Here is a 20443-nt window from a genome sequence, read left to right as displayed (position 1 = left end):
TAAAGGGTCCAGGATTTGAGTGGGACCTAGGAACAAACAGTATGAATGTAAGAGGGAATAATTAGTAGTGAATATAATTAGTAAATATATATAAGTACATATATAAATATATGTACTGGAAGAGGATAAAGTGGCTTCTTATTGTGTAATACCTTTCAAATGTGAAATAATTAATATGCTGTTGTCTTCATTATCTCACACCTATTGCTCAATTACTAAAAAGAGGGAAAGTAATACAGATGAAATAATAAGATTAATACATATTCTCACATCCTCATATCCTAAAGAGGACAAGTATTGGACCTGAAGTAAAGGTCCTGGTAGCAGCGTTGCATTACTCAGTATGTGATGGAAGATGTTGCCTGCTGAGGTAAAGACCTGGTATTGCCATTTAAAAGAAAAGAGCAGGGATGCCACAACAGCTACAGATGTCATCTTCAGGAGGGAAAAGCATAAAAAAATAGGAGGATTTATATTTAAACTCTATATACCAGCCATCTGTGTGCAAAAAAAGTCACATTGCTATGCAGTTACAGGACCGTGCAAGGTACAAATATGAAGTAACATTATTTTAGCTGCAGTTCTAATGCTGGCCAAAGACCAGCTGAGGAATGTATGTGCTACTCCACCAGTTGAGAGCTCTGCTGCTGGGTCAGCTTTGATGATCACAGAGAGCTCCTAATACACTCCATGGGTGTAGATGTGGTGCCAGTGGAAGGGCACGAAGGGGACATATTGACATAAGAACACCTCATAAGAGTATTTTGGAGGAGGCCTTGTATCCACAGAATCAAAAGTCTCCTCATTCCCATGAAAAGGACAAAACAACCATGCTAGCCCTAGAGCTGGTGTAGATATTTTCCCTCCATTGGTGTCAACGGGATAAACATTGGGGTGGGGAAGCAAGATAGGCACACATACAAAAATTAGAAAGCTACCACCACCACCTTCTACCCTAGGCTGGCCAGAGCAAGCTAGCAGGACAAAAGAAATGGTGGATTCTCCTGTGGGATTTCTGCCTTCCATTTGCTCAGTAATAAGCCAGTAAGGTGTAGTGGTTAAGGTGTTGGACTGTGACCATGAAGCTCACTGGGTGACCTTGGGCCAGTCACTGCCTCTCAGCCTCAGAGGAAGGCAATGGTAAACCCCCTCTGAACACTGCTTACCATGAAAACCCTATTCATAGGGTTGCCATAAGTCAGGATCGACTTGAAGGCAGGCCATTTCCATTTTTTTTCATACATTCATTTTGGCATAGAAATATAGTATTTTATTTAGTCCACAGTTGTGTGTTTCCAATGGTTATAATGGTTATTATTAAATTGATTATAAAGTCCAACATTATAACACCTCATAAAAACAAAGATTCTCAGTGCAGTTGCATTAAAGATGTGAAACTTTTTGTTTGGTTTGTTTGAACTTGTGTGGTATAATGCTGCTCAAGATTTAAAGGCCTTTTTTAAAGGAAGTCTTATTAGAGTCTGATTTCTCTCTATTGAGTGAATAAATAGATTTGACATTCTTCAAGGCTTTTAAGAAAATCAAGGACTGGTAATTTTTAATAGCACCACTTTCAAAACAGAGATGGAACTGTTTGCTTTCAATGTGACTGGCAACAGAATGGATAAAATAAAGTACTTCCTACAACCACCATTTTATAGAATTCAGTACCGCAAGATATGGTAACAGTCACTAGCTTAGAGAGATTTAAAAAGGAACTGGTCAGATTCATGCAGGATAAGTCTATCCACATGAGAGCTAAATTTAACCTCCATGTCCACAGGGTGCGGTGGTGTTCTGAGTACCTGATGCTGGGTACGCAGCACGAGTGGAAGCCTATTGTTGGAGTTTTCACTTGGCCACTTTGTAATCAGAATGCTGGACTACAAGGTCCTGTCAAATAATACATCTGGGTTTGCCTTTTGTTCTTTCCCCAGTACTACACCACACTTTTAGCTGTTTATGAGACCTTAATGAAGAGCAGGGATGAAATCTCAGAGATTTAAAGAAAAGGGTAGAATTTCCACCTGTATTCTGTTCACAGTATTATGAGCTTTTTTATTAGAATCATTTTGTTAATGTAAGAAAGACCTTAGAGTTGCTACAGTTGTATTAGGTAGAGAAAACAATGTTAAGGGTCATCCCTTAAACTGGACAATTTTCAGCCATTAACAAAGGAAACTAAGTCTGGTAAACTTACAAATGCTTTGTAATCACATGACTGGAAGATGAGTTTCTCTGGGTGATGCTGCCAGTACTGAACTGGTGTTGATGCTGTTGCTTCATTAGGTGGTCGTAAGGTAATAGATGGTTCACCCCAGTCTCCAGTCTGAAAACCAGAAGTTTTCAAAAAGCAATGTTAGCATTTCTCACTCTGGTTGCAACCACGGCAGATTGGCTACATATTAATATTTACAGCATATGCCATTCTGAAGAATAAAAATAACTTATGAATGCTATATAGACAGAGCTTCTTACTTCAGTATAGCCTCTGATCTGAATTTTCTAGCAAGGAGCAAATTGTCCAAAATAAGCATCATTGAAATGTTATGGCTACTTACACATCATTGTGCAGAAGAAACAGAATTTAAAAAGTAACCAGACATTTCAAATAAGAAGTTTGAAAAGGTGAAGTTCACGTAAACGAACAGCCTGACCGTATGTGTAAGGATTTAAAAGTCCCATGATTTCAAGAATCTGTAAGACTGATTTAACAAAGCAGTTGCATTTGGAAGATAATTTCTAAAACTTATATATATTACATGAAATTTGTTTGCTTATCTCCTAATGTGAGTGTTTTCACCCAGTTTAATTTCCTTTTTCTACTCACTGTTTTTCAACAATGTCGGAATCAAATTAGCAAATATTTATTAAAGGCTTACTAACATTTTTTTTAAAAAATTGAGAAATAAGAAGTTGGATCCAGAGAAAAGCCTGCAGAAGGAAGTGAGCAGACAATGGCTTTTCTCCTCTCCTCCCCCTGGCAGCCCCTCCCAAAGCCTCTCCTGAGGATCGGGGACCCTGCTGAATGTGATCAATCTGCAAAAACACTGGGCAAGATGCCTTCTGTGAGTGGGAGCTCTGCTCACAGATGGTTCTTGGGGATCCACCCAAGTCCTTTATGCCACAACTCATCCCATTTGGCAGGATCCTCTGACACTCAAGAGAGGCTGCCAAGGGTGGAGAGGGGCAGGAAAATAAGCTTCTGCCAGCTGCCTTCCACAGGCTTTTCTCTGGATCCAATCCAAGATTTTATAAATTGAAGAAAGTGAAAAGCTTAATTTCCATTGAAAGCAAATGAGAAAATTCCAGTGAAAGAAAATGCCATTTTATTAAGCCCAGGACAGAGCAAAACAACAAGCATTATACATCCATTTCCATGGGCTACACAATCATGACAAGACAGAGGCTGGTTTGTACGGATCTACAATGACAGGCACAAGGTAAACTGGAGGACACCTAAATTAATAGTAACCTTCCGACATGAAAACTGAAGCAGGACAGCAGAAAATGAAACAAGCAGAAACAACTTTGTGCCAACATTACTGCCTTGTTCAAAAACTAACGGTAATATAGTTCATGTGGTACTTTCCTTTAAAAGTGCTTCAGAAGTATCTGAAATGGCCTCTTCCAACTAACTATTAACACTCAAATGCTTTTCTGGATTTTTTTGGGGGGGAGGGAGGGAAGATGTCTGGCTTGGCAGACGTGTGACTCTTTTGGCAGGAACAGCTTTTTCTGATGCTGGGAAATGCTGAACTTATGAAACATCTGTTGTGCAGTCATTAACAACTGTTAATACTTAAGCATTTATATAATCCACTTCACATGTATTATAATTTTTCAGTTAATATCCACATTAATCATTCATAGTTGTTAGACATGGGGACTCAGTTCTGTTAAATTATCTAGTTTAGAGCCTATTCATATTTTATGCAGCTGATGTGTTTGTGGCACGTATAGTGGAGTTACAAGGGAATATTAAATCCTATGATTTTGCAGGTTTATATGTTTTATACTTTTCAGATTTTACAAATATATCCACATTGGCTGTTCTCAGTCTAAATGCTTGAATGTGATACTTATAGTGAAATGAAAAAATGTTGAGATCTCTGGATCAAGGCCTATGCATTTGTATGAAGGCTATAATCCTTTTAAACTAAACTGGTAAATTTACAGTTTTGGTGGCTGGAGCTACAGTACTAAATCTAAACAAAATTAAAATGTATAAAATGAGACAAATAGACATATCAAATATATGTCTCTTGAAACCAAGTAAGTATTGTCTTCCAAATCTATGCCACAATCCATCTTAAGATAAGAACTTTTATGTACCAATTGTTTAATTGGGGTCATTTAAGTACACACTTTAAAAAGGTAAAGGTGTCCCCACACTTATAGTGCGAGTCATTTCTGACTCTTAGGGTGACGTCTTGCGACGTTTACAAGGCAGACCATATATAGGGGGTGGGATTGCCAGTTCCATCCCCAGCCTTTATTTACCCCCCAGCATATGCCGGGTACTCATTTTACCAACCACGGATGGATGGAAGGCTGAGTGGACCTCGACCCCTTTTACTGGAGATTCGACGTCCTCCTTCCGTTGGAATCGAACTCCAGCCGTGAGCAGAGCTTCGACTGCGTTACCGCCACTTACCACTCTGCTTAAAAAGTGCTTAACTTGGGATGGATCATTCTCACTATAAATATGTTTTTGTTGTAAAATGCAATTGTTGAAAATGGATTTTAATATTGTATCATTTATTTTAAAAAGAACCACTTATTGCATAGATGCTCGTTGGTGTATCTATATATTTAGCTGATATTTGTTTCAAAAATGGTCATTTATGTTTTAGGCTGTTCTTGTTTTTTAAAATTGTCCTATGAAAATTTTTATAATTCAAATTAATCTATTTTCATAAATATATTTAAATATTTCAGCTGGGTTCCTCAATGGACCTATAACTCTTCCATCTCACCCTAGCAGGTGGGAGAAAGCAGATGTAGGAGTCAGTTCAGGTGACATTACTCACCCTTGCAACTGCCTAACAAAATACCTGAATGCTCTTAGATGTACATGCTATTAAATATTACATAACAAATACTATACTGTAATTATTAATAGAACTGACAGTAAATAAGTGGGTGGAAGGTGCCATGTGTGTAGAAAGAAGTGCTTGGGTTCTTATGGCATTTCTGTTTCTCTGTTTCTCTGTAATTTTTCCCCTTCTGCAGCATAGATGAGCTGTGACTAAAGGCTGCATCATAAGTTGGTTTTTTTCTCATGACACAATAATAATAATACTTCCATTGAGGAACGTATGTGCATCATAATTCAGGGACAATGGAGCAAGTGTCTACTTTGCATATGCACCAGGAAGTAATAGGATGTACTGCAAGTAGCACATTAAGACACTCTTCAGGCCAATATTCATGATCCAGTTCAAGAGATAAGTGTATTGTTCCAGAGACTTCCTGTGTCTAACATAAGCACAGGTCATTTAGGCATACTACAAGATACCGCCCATGAAGAATACACTGAAGTGACTAATTAGTGCATTTTAAAATTGAGAGACGCAGTCGTAAGAAACTAGAGACAGGATCATTCCTGGCTGCAGAAAACAGAAGGCACAAAACAGAGTGAAATTGCAGAATTTATGCAATTTACACTTATTCTTGTCTTTGAAGATGAACAAAGACAACACACCTGGATCAGAAGTCAAACTAAAGATGAGGTTCCTTTTTAAAAAAAAACACAAAAAACAGACTTTTGAGCTTTAAAAATTGCATTCAGCTACACAAAAACCAACTGGTTTATTGCACACTATGAAAACAAAATGTATAAACACAGACATACAGTCCTGGAAATTACTGGATGTTACACATTGGTTTTTGAAGTCTGAAAAGCATGACACCTGTATAAAGTGTTAACAACACCAAGGCAACACATTGAACAGCAATACAATGACAACGTAGCCATTTATTGAAGTGTCTTACATTATGAACCTGATGCACTGCTGAGTAAGGATATCCTGCATTCTGGTTGGTCCATATCTCACAGACAGAAGACTGCTAATATAAACAGAAAACTATATCTCATCTTATAAACAGTAAAGCATCACTAACACCCCCAAGCCTTGGAAGAATAAGTATCGCAGAGTGGGGGCAGGGACACGATTGCAACATTTGGTTTAAAAGGAGAGACAGTTTTAAATTGGCAGCAGCTGTTAAAGCCCTCTAACGTATTTGCTCATGAAACATCTTTTGGGCTTATAGAAAGGAAAACATAACTCAAGAAACTCTATGATTATAACACAGAACTAAGCAGCAGAAAAGGAAATGTGTGTACCCTTCAATCATATCTTAGCCTTTGATTTACTTTCTGCAGCTGAAAAGGTTTTCAATGGAGATTTACAGGGGGGGAAGCTAAAACAAACAAATACGGAGCATAATCAAACAAGTGCTGCTGGTGAGCAATAAGCAATAATGTCAATGGTACTTATTCATAACATTTGATAGATATTTGAAAGGCCTTAGTTATTTCAAAGATACTAGCTGCAGTCAACCACGGCTGGATGATGCACAATCTCCAGACATTTTGATGAGGCAGGCACAGAAATAGATGTAGAGCCAGTAGATTGGACCAATACCTTTAAAATGCCAATTCTGGTGGCAGCAATTAGTAAAGCATAAATTCATTGAAGAAAAATGGAGTAACAACCCATCACCCTGTTCCAACAGTCATATGGACCGCAGGATGCTAAAAAATATATGTATGTTTAGAAATGCAAACATACAAATAAGGTAGTCAAAAAGCAAGATGCACATTACAACAAACCACAGCAAAAGGAGCAGAAAACCAGGTTCATATCATCTGACGGCAATACTTCATATATATTTCCTTATTTGGACACCACAAGCAAATCCAAGATAATAGCTCATAGTAGCCAAGCGTCTAAAATAAGCACCAAATAGAGTAGCTACCCAGTCTCCTGAGAAGGCAACAATGAAAGGCTTTAAACAGATGAGAAAATCAACTACAGTCTCTGGAGTAGCTAGCAATTAATACATCAATAGCTTAACCACAGTATGCAGAGCATAGCCAGCAGTTGAGACAAGCAGGAGGAATTTAATATCAATGTCTAAATAAAGCCTGCATTCAAACAGACGCAGCTTCCTGCAAGAAAATCACTATTGCTCTCATGTTTTGCTCTGTGAAATCTGGATGCCTCACACTGGCTGACAAGCTATATCACACTGCTAAAATACTAAGGACAGGCAGTAAAGACTGCCTTTCTTTAATCTGACCAGAAAGTGCTCCTACAATTCAGTTCTAAGAACCTACACCACAACAAAGAAGTGATCATGATGGGCATGGCAGCACACTGTCACAACCAGTTGCCTGCATAAACCAAACCAGGTCAATAATAATTGAATATTCGTAGTTTGAAACTAATATTCTATTGAATTTGAAATTAAATATGTATTAACCCTTTTGAAGAATGTAAAGACATGTAGTGGCTGGGTCCTCAGTACGTTTTGCACAAAGAATCAGCAACAACGTCAAGATTTGCCTGAGCTGCAATCTGGACAAAAATAAAATGCTACAGACCTCCCAGATATGCAAAAGTGTCAAGATGGCAAAAGGCTTGATGATAAAAATAGCTATAACTGATATAGCAATAACCCTCAAGGAGTTGGAGGGAAGGGGGAACCGTATGTCTTAATACTTACACATATGGTACATGAGCAAGTGAGTGATATTAGAATCTCTGGCTACTTCAAGTGTGTGATTTTACCATGAAGCTGTATCAAACTTCCAGTTACAGTCCGTAATACAGCCTTATTTTTTCAAAAGGATCCAAATATCCAATCCAATGCAGCCTTTTCTTCTCAGTACATGTTTCTAAATATGTATGCACTTTATTTCTTTGTGGTGGGGGAATAAGATGTTCTGCACCACAAATAGTTTGGAAAATTTAGCTGGAACGGCGTGCTACCAGCAAATTATTGCCAATGCAACCCCGGCCCTATTCAGAGGACAACCTTTTAGTCTACTGGAGCCTGGCCCTACCAGCACACAGACCAGAGTACAGAGTACAAAGAAGCCCAGGATCTGAATATTCAGATCTTTTGGTTTAGATAGACGAATGTCCTTTTAAGGTGCTTTTGAAGATGTTTTCCAGAAAATAAAGATTTGTATGAGAGCACTAAAAACAGCAATTAACTGGTTTCAGAAAGGAGATTGGAGGAGTAAAGAAGGGTTGTGGGGTGAGTTGGTGGCAAGGCTATGCAATATAGCTCCAGTTATATTGGAGAAGGGGCCAAGAAGAGGGATAGTTGCTGAAGAACTGAGTAAATATGCTTGTGAGCTCTTATTAGATTGGAATCAGGTGCAGACAGAGTCTTAGCAAGAGGTCCCATAGAGGGTGATAGAGGGCGAGAACCACACTTGTCCATGCTAATGGAGGACAGACAGTATACACAGCAGCTTACTTTGCCTGGTGTGCCTAAGTTCCTGCTTAGTTGTCTTTTACGGGCAAGACAAAATGGAAATCATTTTAACCAAGGTACTAAGGTACACACATAAAATGGCAGAACTGTGCTTTTCTGTCAAAACTATTCCCTACCTAATGGCCCACTTTCTCTTCTTCTATCAGTACAGATGTGCTTATGCAACACACACACCACAGAGTGGAGCCCTCACGAAGATGTACCTTGCATGCCTCAGAGTATCCTCCTGCCAAAAGATTCAATTGCCTTTCAAAAAATTACCTACAATAGTCACTAGTATCAAATCTCTTTTTAAAAAATCATTTTTAAAGATATTTGAACTATCCCTAAAGACCAAGCAGAGTTCTAAAGATAATTTCTTCTGGCTACATCAATGCTTAAGGCTTATTTTACTCATTAACTAGCTCCATGTCTGTTAATGTTTCAGTGGACAGGAAGCGAGACATGGCATAGCTGAAAATGTGATCTGTATGAGTGAAAATAGTTTTAACATAAAGGTTGCTTGTCCTTGCTGCAACTTGGGGAAGTTTTACTGAACATGTACTGGGGCCCTGATAGCAATGCAAGAAGATGAACTATGCTTTCTCTTTTGCATTTCCAGACTCACATATGAAAGTAAAATTCAGGACCAAAACAGATCTGATGTTAAATGCATGAATGCATTTAAATTTGACTTGTTTTTACTAACAAAATAACATGGCAGGAAAGCCGGATTGGAACTTTGTCATGCAGGGAGTAGTGTTTAGCCCTTTCCCACCATATTGTCATCCCAATGAAAATTCACTCCGCCCACACTGGTATTGGCCTAGGAGAAAGCCTCCACTGGAGCCAATAGAGGTTTTGCCTCACAAATAAATAGTTATGTGTGCTACTTTCTTTGAGGCTACATCTTGGGAGAAAGGCTTAACCTTCCCTTGTGCCCAAGTCTTATTTTATTTTATTTTATTTTATTTATTTAATTTAATTTATATACCGCCCTAAGCCCGAAGGCTCTCTGGGCGGTGTACATAAAATAAAAACAAGTACAATATATAAATACAATAAGTACAATGAATCAAAAACCAAAAACAGACAAACAATACAAGAACCAAACAACGTCAAAATACAAAATAATGCTAAAATACTGTAAAATATTTTGATCCAGGTTAGGTGCCTCACAGCTGTTATTTTGATAGTAAGAAAAAGCCATGTTAATACATTCACAAATTTATGCAAAGTGGCTAAGGTCACACACTGAAAGTGAGGTAAGTGGCAAAGAATTTGAGAATCATTATTATTACAAAATCCAAGTGACTCCATAAGGAAAGGAGCATGGTCACTACCTTCCTATATATCTAATATTTTCTAAAAAGCTCTGAGTAAGAGATGGCAGTCTAAAATATATGTAATATCGCAACTTTTTGTGATGCGCTTTTCCAATACTAACATTACAAAGACTGTCAGCTCAGCAATTCAAACAAACAAATAATAAATGTGATATATCAATATAAAAGGGGGCACTGCCATTCTTACTAACATAGACAAAACCTGCAAGTGAGCTTGAATCCAAGCTGGAACACAAGAAAGCTATAGTTGCATACTTCCAAACCACAGTTTATACATTATGTTTGCAGTAAAAGCTCAACCACCTTTTAACTTCAACATCCAGGGCTAGGTGCTATATTCAACATTTTACATGCCACTAACTTAGATCCAGACTTCAATATTCTTAACTTTTAATGGAAAAAAGTAAGTTCCACTCAGTTCAATAAGTTTACTCCTAAAACAGGATGCATATGATTGCAGCCTAATAGTCTGAATTGTTTAGGAGACTGAGCTGCACATTGGTCTTTGTAAGTAACTTTAGACACATCCCTTTATACAGGTTTTCTATCTTAGCTGCTTATCCTTTCTTCCTGCCACTTACCAAAGAAATTCCAATTCTGCAAATATAGGGTTGGATCCAGACCAAGTTAACCGCACTTAGTTCCCATTGAAATCAATGGGACTGAAGTAATAACTAACTTTTCACACTGATTTGAGTGGGACCTCAGTGCAACTTATCTAGTCTGTATCTAACCCATGGAATGCAAACTGAAGTATGCAAACTGAGCAGTGCAAAATATGAATATAGGTGAACAAGTGCCTTTCTCCCTTATATATAGCTCCCCAGCTGCCATGAGTTTGGGCCCAGCTGCCTTTATTCTTACTAGGTCTGACTGGAATACAGTATATTTGCTGAACATGAGTCAATGACTTAGGGTGGATCTGAAATGTTCTTCTGTTTCTCTCCAAAACAGTAGGGTTCTGCCTATTCATATCTTACATAGACACTAAAAAGATCACCTCATAATTCTGGTGGATTTCAGTGAAGTGTATGACATCTGTGTCTATACAGTGGCAAACACGTAGTTCCTTCTCACCAATTTAACATGGAAAGCATTTGCCTCAATATTACATCTGATTAATTACTCCTGTGAGATGCTACAAAGAGCATCCTATAGGGATACAGGTTTAGCTCTTTCATAGGTCCAAATGTTCACATTCATGATATAAAAGGTCTGTGGCTACTCCAGTCATTCCAAGACACTGGAGTCATCACATGTGATGAAAAAAAAGAACAGAAAGATTGCTGCAATTGTCTAAACCTAGTTCCTTCCTCACACTTCATTCACCAAGATGGAATTCTTCTCTATTTGAACATGTCTGCCCTAAGGTTGAAATGAGCTGGTACATGCAGATAGCCCTAAAACTACTGCAATCCGCTTTCAAATTAATTTCCATCTAGCTGAACAGAAGTTGTGCTTTTTTTCTTTCTTTTTTTTTTGTTTAGAGGCAATTGCTTCAGGTGTCCTGTCATTCAGCCCGGGCCTTTTTCAGCTTTGTCTAACCTTTTTTTAAAAACTCCAGTCTTGGTGCTCATCTCTCAAAGCAGGATTTATCCTTGCAATTTGAGTTCTAATGTACCAAACATGAATTGTGCAATGTAAACCTCTGCTGACTGAACATTCCTCCTTGCTGATAATGTCACGATAACCCCTTTTCAAACCTAATATCCTTTTATCTTCAAACTGAATCTAGAGCAGGTGGCTGACATGTCGAGTTTTTTTGTCAAGTGCACTCCCTTAGGAAAAAACATGTGTAAAGAGTATGAACAATTTCGTGTTGAGAGATTGAAAACAAGTGTTCAGATTGTATAAAGTAGGAAATCAGCTCAAATTTTCCAGGTTACAGGGTAGGACTGGACACTTCAGCTTTTTCTAATGAATGAATAAATAAATAATGTCAACAGGCAAGAAAGTGTTATTAGAGTTTGGTTCCATAGGCACGTCTACAGGAGGCTTCAGAGACAGGAGAAGTGAATTAATATTATTTATTTATTTACGTATTTCTATACTGCCATATAAAATATCAGGGCAGTGTACAATGATAAAACATAAAACATCATTAAAAGCAATATAAACAATCACTAAAGTCTCTAAGTAGAGAGACAAAGATCATACCTTAAATACAGATGTAAATGGAGACCCATCAACCAATTGGACTTTTAAAAAAATGCTCAAGGGCTGAGACTTATATGTTGTATGGATCAAGTTCAGTGGAAGTGCTTTGAAGGAAGCAGTCTGAGTGTTTTACAGAATTACAATCTCAGTTGTGCCCCTGTGTGTTTAATACACAACATGATATGCATGAGACAGAGATTTTCAAAACAAAAATGAGATAATTTCTAGGAAGGATTACATACCTTGGAGAAGTATTATGTCTTCAGATGGGAAGAAATGAGAGAAAGGGACTTGAAACCAACAAAAATAGGGTATTAGGGATGAGAAGGTGAGGGGGATGAGACACTCAGTGACACAGTGTACTTCTATGAAACTACTCAGTGACAATAAATTTGGCATTGCCTATTCTGTCATTCAAGCTTTGTGACCTTCAGAGAAGTTCGTTTATAGTACGTAGCATTTTGTTACTCTGCTCTTCTTTCAGACTTTATCAAAGCTATCCTCTTCACCAGGGAGGATTCCCCAATTCTTTCTGACAGTAGTTTAGGAGAAAACTGGATTCAGCTGTATAAAATATCAACATTTGTATTTTAAAATTAAGAGGTAAAAGCTAGTATATACACTTGATGTTCCCAGTAATGTTCAATGGAGCAAAGAAAACTTATCAAGTGCCCTTGGATTTTTCAAGAGGGAACCGCACTTTTCCTTTCTAGCTTTCTAAAAGAGCACGATATGGGCATTAAACATTTTTCCCCTGCAGGTTGAAATACTGCAATATTCAATCTGTACTCATGGCTACGCCAGACACTTGGATGCCTCTATCAGGGCAGAATGTCCGCTCAGTGGAGTGAAACTTTCATGTCACTAACATGCTTTGTGAACTCAACTGGCCTTCCATCTGTTTTGGGTGCAATTCAGAGTTTGGTTTCTGATGCATACCATGAAGTAGTATAGCATGGTTTATGACTTGGCCTTAAGTCATTCTGTGCACCATCAAAGAACAGTGCACATCACCCACAGCACTTTCACTGACAGAAGCTCAACTATACTGACCTTTAGAATGAAGTGTGGCATATTGTTTTGGTCAAGCATATGTTTTACTTAAGGCAGACAGTGGATCATTTCATATCTGGGGAATGAACTGAGCACAGGCTGTTTTCCTTTAGGAGGGGGTTAAAGTAAGGGTGGGAAACCTGTGGCCATGCAGATATTGTTGGATTCCAACTCCCATCAGTCCCAGCCAGCATGGCCAGGGATCAGGAATGATGGGAGTTGTAGTCCAACAAGAGCCACAGGTTAGCCACCATTGGTTTCGTGTAATGTGTGCAGCAGCACTATGGTGTTCATTAAATAAACACAGTGAAAATCTTTCAACCACCTCATCACAAAATATCTAAATATAAAACATCCTAATTTCAAAAAAGAAAAGAACCATTCCAGCAAACTCTTTGAGTGATGTGTGCAAGGATCACAGCCAATTGTTCTGCAGTGAATGCATGCCAGGCAATTTTATCCAGGTATTTCTATCTAAAGGTATGAAAGAAAGAAATATCTACTATCAGCTGAAAAACAAAATGGCTTAGCATGTAGTTAACATGGAATTATCCCTTGATGGGGAGATGAATAAGAAATGGACAATCATGGATGAGAGTGATTTTCAGCGATGATCAACTAGCAACAGGACTCCCTTTCCAAAATTCCTTAATGACCAGAGAATAAAATTATTGAACGGTGATTCTAAATCTAGGTCTCATAAGTACATTGGCAGCTACTCAACTACAAAGCAGCTTTTATCCTAGCTTTATGGTAGATGCTGAGGTAAAAAGGCAGCTTTATGGTAGATGCTGACTTTTGAAGCTTGCTAAATTTATGTGGACCAGTTAAATCCTGGATGCCTGACCTAAATTATTCACAAAGCTAGATTCCAAGTAGGTCTCAACCAAGGGACCTTACATTAAAACACATTCTAAGAATGGGTTAGAGATCTATAAAAAATGAAGGCAATGAATAGCTTTCAATTGCAGGGGAGTATTTCCAGAATGGGCATAGGACTTGATGCTTTTCAGCAGGTTCCAGTTTTCTTCTAAAATATATGAGAAATAGACCTACAGCATTCCAGGTTGTTCTCAGTTCTACTATCCCACCTCCCACATTTGAAGGTCTCTTGCTCACCAAGGATGCAGTGATATTGCCACATTCTTGGTACAAGAGTATGCTCAAAGAGGACAATACTAGGCTGTCCTGTGTACGCATGGAATGTATTGTGGCATCCATTCATGATTCTTCAATTTACTTTAAGAACATAAGAACAGCCTGCTGGATCAGGCCAGTGGCCCATCTAGTCCAGCATCCTGTTCTCACAGTGGCCAACCAGGTGCCTGGGGGAAGCCCGCAAGCAGGACCTGAGTGCAAGAACACTCTCCCTTCCTGAGGCTTCCGGCAACTGGTCTTCAGAAGCATACTGCCTCTGACTAGGGTGGCAGAGCACAGCCATCATGGCTAGTAGCCATTGATAGCCCTGTCCTCCATGAATTTGTCTAATCTTCTTTTAAAGCCATCCAAGCTGGTGGCCATTACTGCATCTTGTGGGAGCAAATTCCATAGTTTAACTATGCACTGAGGAAAGAAGTACTTCCTTTTGTCTGTCCTGAATCTTCCAACATTCAGCTTGTTTGAGTGTCCACGAGTTCTAGTATTATGAGAGAGGGAGAAAAACTTTTCTCTATCCACTTTCTCAATGCCATGCATAATTTTATACACTTCTATCATGTCTCCTCTGACCCGCCTTTTCTCTAAACTAAAAAGCCCCAAATGCTGCAACCTTTCCTCGTAAGGGAGTCGCTCCATCCCCTTGATCATTCTGGTTGCCCTCTTCTGAACCTTTTCCAGCTCTATAATATCCTTTTTGAGATGAGGCGACCAGAACTGTACACAGTATTCCAAATGCGGCCGCACCATAGATTTATACAACAGCGTTATGATATCGGCTGTTTTATTTTCAATACCTTTCCTAATTATCCCTAGCATGGAATTTGCCTTTTTCACAGCTGCCGCACACTGGGTTGACATTTTCATCGTGCTGTCCACTACAACCCTGAGGTCTCTCTCCTGGTCGGTCACCGCCAGTTCAGACCCCATGAGCGAATATGTGAAGTTAAGATTTTTTGCTCCAATATGCATACTTTTACACTTCTTTATATTGAATTGTATTTGCCATTTTTCCACCCATTCACTCAGTTTGGAGAGGTCTTTTTGGAGCTCTTCACAATCCCTTTTTGTTTTAACAACCCTGAACAATTTAGTATCGTCAGCAAACGTGGCCACTTCACTGCTCACTCCTAATTCTAGGTCATTAATGAACAAGTTAGAAAGTACAGGTCCCAATACTGATCCTTGAGGGACTCCACTTTCTACAGCCCTCCATTGGGAGAACTGTCCATTTATTCCTACTCTCTGCTTTCTGCTTCTTAACCAATTTCTTATCCACAAGAGGACCTCTCCTCTTATTCCATGACTGCTAAGCTTCCTCAGAAGTCTTTGGTGAGGTACCTTGTCAAACGCTTTTTGAAAGTCTAAGTACACTATGTCCACTGGATCACCTCTATCTATATGCTTGTTGACACTCTCAAAGAATTCTAATAGGTTACTGAGACAGGACTTTCCCTTGCAGAAGCCATGCTGGCTCTGCTTCAGCAAGGCTTGTTCTTCTATGTGCTTAGTTAATCTAGCTTTAACAATACTTTCTACCAGTTTTCCAGGGGCAGAAGTTAAGCTAACTGGCCTGTAATTTCTGGCATCTCCCCTGGATCCCTTTTTGAAGATTGGCGTTACATTTGCCACTTTCCAGTCCTCAGGCACAGAGGAGGACCTGAGGTACAAGTTACATATTTTAGTTAGCAGATCAGCAATTTCACATTTGAGTTCTTTGAGAACTCTCGGATGGATGCCATCCGGGCCCGGTGATTTGTCAGTTTTTATACTGTGTATTAAGCCTAGAACTTCCTCTCTCATTGCCACTATTTGTCTCAGTTCCTCAGAATCCCTTACTGCAAATGTTAGTTCAGGTTCAGGGATCTGCCCTACATCTTCCACTGTGAAGACCTGGCAACCAAGAGGTCTTCTGTATCTTTAAAAGTTGTGCAGCGGGAAGGGAGAATTCCACGTTGTGGTTTTTCTCATTACAGTGTTGCAAGAACACCTGCACTTGGCTGACTTTCTCTTCTCCTAAAGATACAGGATCGGTCTCAGGCCCTGAGCCTGGCAACTCTAAATTTGAATGTAGCTTTCTTTCATTACAAAAGGTAGTAATGTGTCAGCAGTTTGTACAACCAAACCCTTAGCAACAAGATTACTTGGTAATATCATTCAGTCTTAGAAGAAGTAAAATATCAATAATCTTACTGTCCTCAAACAACAGAATATTTTCATTTCACATCATCACATTATTCACATCTCCCAGGCCTGCTAGCATACAAATAACTTAAAACTTGTTTGCAGAAAAGGAAGCTTCTACAGAGCAGATTTTTTAAAAGCATGTTTATAGAGCAGCACAGAAGAGTGACAAAATAAATGTAAACAAATTTAGTTTAGATCAACATACATTTCAGAAACATACTAATATTTGCAAATATATACTTTTATTTTTAAGAAGCATATCTTTTCCATTTTTTAAAAAAGTGTATGTACAACTCTAACTATAATAAATTGTAAAAGGACAACTTTACCTGTGCCATCTGCCTCTCCAGTTTTGACCGGGGAATATCATCAAAATAGCTGTCATTTCTTCTTCTCCTTGCATCCCCCTGCATGATAATGTGTGGTACGTCCAGTGAGCCACCAGTAGTGTAAGTGCTTTGGCTGAGTGAAGGAGACAACTGAGGAGGAGTGTGGTTACCGCTGGGTTCCTGCGCAAATTAGAAAAAGATAACAGCATGAAATAAGCACAGTTTTCTACACGCAAGCTAAAAGTGTAGGAACTTCAGTTACAAGAGGGACACTTTTGAATCCTGCTAGACATGCAGTGTCTCAAGTGCTGAACATGGTTGTTACGTACTGTCAAATCTGGACACAGCAATCTCATTCATTTGGGAGAGGGGGAGAGAGATTTGCCATCTATGCATATGGCACCTTACAGAGAAAAGGTATGACAGGTTTCTACATCAAAGGGTTTATGATCTAAATAGACACAGGTAAAGAACAGAGGAAAGGGAATGGAGACAATGGAAGCCAAGGGAAGAATATGTTCTTTCAATTATACCTACTTTGGCTTCCCGTTAGAATGACACCAGCGAGTAGTCACTAGCGAATAGTCACAAGTGAGGGGCATCCTGGCAAAGTTGGGTTATGAGGAAGGACTTATAGATAATAATGAAGGTGGTCACATGGAGGTATTGAGGAGGCAGTTCCAGGCATGAGGGGCAGGAAAAGAAAATGAGTGGAGTCATTTCAGAGTGCAGGAGACCTTTGGTCAGCTGTGAAAAGCACAGGAAAGGGTGTGGCAGGAAATAAAGGTAGGAAAAGGAATGAAGGATTTGGAAGATGCGGACAAAAAGTTTGTACAGGATCAGGGAATGGGTGGGAATGAAGCTATCCTTTAAGGATGGAAGTCAGAGAGATGAGAAAAGTGAATAATTCTGTCCGCACAGTGCTGCATAGAAGTGAGGTGACAAAAATGAGGTGACAGAAGACCAGAGGGAAGAATACTGCAATAATCAAGGCAAGATATGACAAAGGCATGAACAAGAGTTTTTGCTGAAGGGCCAGTGGAACTGCTATATTCTTGGAGCATTGTAAAGCAGAAGCAATATCACTTGGCAATGGACTGAATATGGGTGGCAGAGAGGAGTTGAAGAGAAAACCAAGGATTCATGCCTGATGAATGGTGATGTCAGTGGAAAAGGAGTGTGACTGAGGAGATGAGGGCTTTGGAGGAAAAATTAGAAGTTCAGTCTTGGACATTTTGGACTTGAAATTATATTGACACATCCAAGCAGAAATAAGAGAAGCAGTTGGAGATGTGTGAGAGGATGGAAGTTGAAAGATCTGGGGTAGAAAGGTAGCACTAGGTGTCATCAGCATAAAGGTGGTACTAAAAACTATGGGAAGTGATTAATTTCCCAGGGACAAAATATGGAGAGAAAATAGTAAAGGGCTATTTAGGGATGGAGGGGGGGGATTCTGGTTAGCGTCATGTTTTATAGCGAACCTAACTATTTTGCCCCACCCTTGGAACATAGATTTGTGGGTTAAGTCACACAATTGACAAACCAATCCACACATGGGTCCATACTGTGGTCTGAGGGCTTTCTCTAACTTTTTACAGCTGCTTAGAGCAGCTAATACCTCCTTCATGGCTGTGCATTAAAAAAACGCTATTTTAAAATGCTCCCAGGAAGTGACTGTTCATCATAACATGCAGTCCTTTCTGGAGGGAATCTTTACATAGCCAAAATGGTATCACCTACACCAGGGATGGGGAACCTCCAGCCTGTGGCCTAATCTAGCCTGGCTGAGGTCCTAATTTGCCCCACAAGACCATTTTACCATATGTGACATCAGGTGTGAGGCATGGTTGCCAAAATTTTGAGGCCCCTTTGCCAGCAGTGTCAATACAAATCTCTTGTAAATGTACTTCACAGGCAAGCCCCTTTCAAGTTGTCTCTAGACATCATCATAACAGGAGATTGACAGGTGAGCCACCCAACTGTCAGTTGGCCCACAGGGGGTGAGGGGAGGATAGAAGGATCTGGCCCACCAACCAGACCCAGCTCCTTACCCCTGATCTACACACAAGATTTTGTTATCAGCAGGCTTGGGGAAATGCAAAGGTTTGAAAAAGTACCAAGAAAAAATCTTTAGAAAAAAATCCCAGGGGTGGTAGTTGGTACCAAAAACAGCTCAATGAGGACTGAGCATGTTCAGTCAACACAGAATGCCAACGAACAATGGAGAAGGGGGGGGATGGAAAACTGGGTAAAGTGAATGGAATAAAGTCTCCTGGGGAAAAACATGGCTGCCTGGCTAGAACCCTGATCAGGAGCACTCTACACTGCAACATTTTGCTACAGGTCTCACTTGTTTTTCCCAATTTCCATCTTCTGTTCTCAAGTTTTTCTCCAAGAGTTGTTCACTAATATAATAGCTATATGCCTTATTCCTTAAAAGTAGAAGAGGACACCTTAATCTACAATATTATGTTGCCTGTTTATTTTAGCATTCTTCTGGTACACAGTGCCAGGAAATAACAGCTAAAAATGCCCTGTATTTGAGCAATTCTTCAAAGGCAAAATACCATGAGCTCAGTTATACTATCACTAACATAGTCTTTCAGGACGTTATAATCTGTTTCTCTCCCATAAGCCTGTGTGTGTGATATGCCAGTGATGAGAGTAATAGTATCCATGTAAATGTAAAACACTTTTTTAAGTGGAGTGAGATCTCTGTGCATGAGACAAAGACAGTAGCTTGCAATCCGTAATGTCCTCCTCTTGTGATTATCTAAAAAGACACAGTAATGAAAATCAATTCTGCATTCCTCCAAATTTCCATTTAAAAATATAGACAGTTCATTGGAATGGAATAAGTAATTTATAGGACAATCCTATGCAATCTTCCTTAGACGTAAGTCCTAATGTGCACTAGGGTTTACTCCTAGTCCCTAATAAGTGTGTCTAGGATTGCAGCCTGAGTGGCGAAGAACCACATTAAAATATTGTGAATGATGATAAAATATTAGAGCTGAAGACAGAGCTTCTGACAGGTAGAAAGGGTCCATTTCTATTGGGCCCAAGGCCAGCAGGGGGCCCAGACTTTCATTTTTTAAAAGTTTCTGGAAAAACGTTATACACCAAAATGTGAGTTGCCCCCTGTGATGCCCCAGTATTTATAATACTCTAAATATGGTACGTGTGGGTTTATTAGAGTATATATGGTAAGTAGACTGAGTGAGAGGGGGGAGTACATGGGCTGGAATGCTGGAGAAAGTTGTATTATGATTGGCTGAGCATTTGAGTGTCTGAAGGTATAAATGAGAGGGTGACAGTTGAGAAGGATGATTAGGAGAGAGTTCTGTTGGTGGGAGTTCTGAGGGAGGTTGGAGTTGGTTTTGTGGGTTGGATTGGATTAGGCTGGTAGTGAGGCAGGTTATTGACAACTAGAAACATAAAGAGAAAAGCATCTGATAAAACCATACGCTTGTTAACTATACCTTTAAGTAATCTTGTTATTCCTGTGTATATAAATAAATATTTCTTGGTTTACCTAACACCTGATCCTTGGCTGGGTTACACAGACCAGAAGGGTGGGCAGGGCTTATACCAAGGTTGGGAAACAGTATTAATGGTGGCAGCGGTGAAGAGATAGTGTAACATTATCAGGTATCCAGAGCAACCCAGGGCTGTATTCTTTATAGGCACAAAGATACAGGGGGCTTATGGCCTGCAAGTGCA

At 39.3% G+C, this 20443-nt stretch overlaps 1 protein-coding gene across 1 annotated transcript in view; it reads right to left on the bottom strand.

Moving 5' to 3' along the window:
* ANKS1B (ankyrin repeat and sterile alpha motif domain containing 1B) overlaps positions 1 to 20443 on the bottom strand; it is a 573173-nt gene that overhangs the window by 35969 nt on the left and 516761 nt on the right. The window contains exons 12-13 of the mRNA XM_061582729.1: positions 16721 to 16900; positions 2201 to 2329 (exon numbers count right to left, since the gene is read on the bottom strand). Coding sequence (XP_061438713.1) covers positions 2201 to 2329; positions 16721 to 16900 — 309 coding nt within the window. The remainder of the gene's footprint in view (positions 1 to 2200; positions 2330 to 16720; positions 16901 to 20443) is intronic.

The sequence above is a fragment of the Rhineura floridana genome, chromosome 8 (genome assembly GCF_030035675.1).
Source record: "Rhineura floridana isolate rRhiFlo1 chromosome 8, rRhiFlo1.hap2, whole genome shotgun sequence".
Lineage (NCBI taxonomy): Eukaryota > Metazoa > Chordata > Lepidosauria > Squamata > Rhineuridae > Rhineura > Rhineura floridana.
Note: the sequence above shows the minus strand (reverse complement) of the source record. Positions and strands in the feature narration are given on the sequence as shown.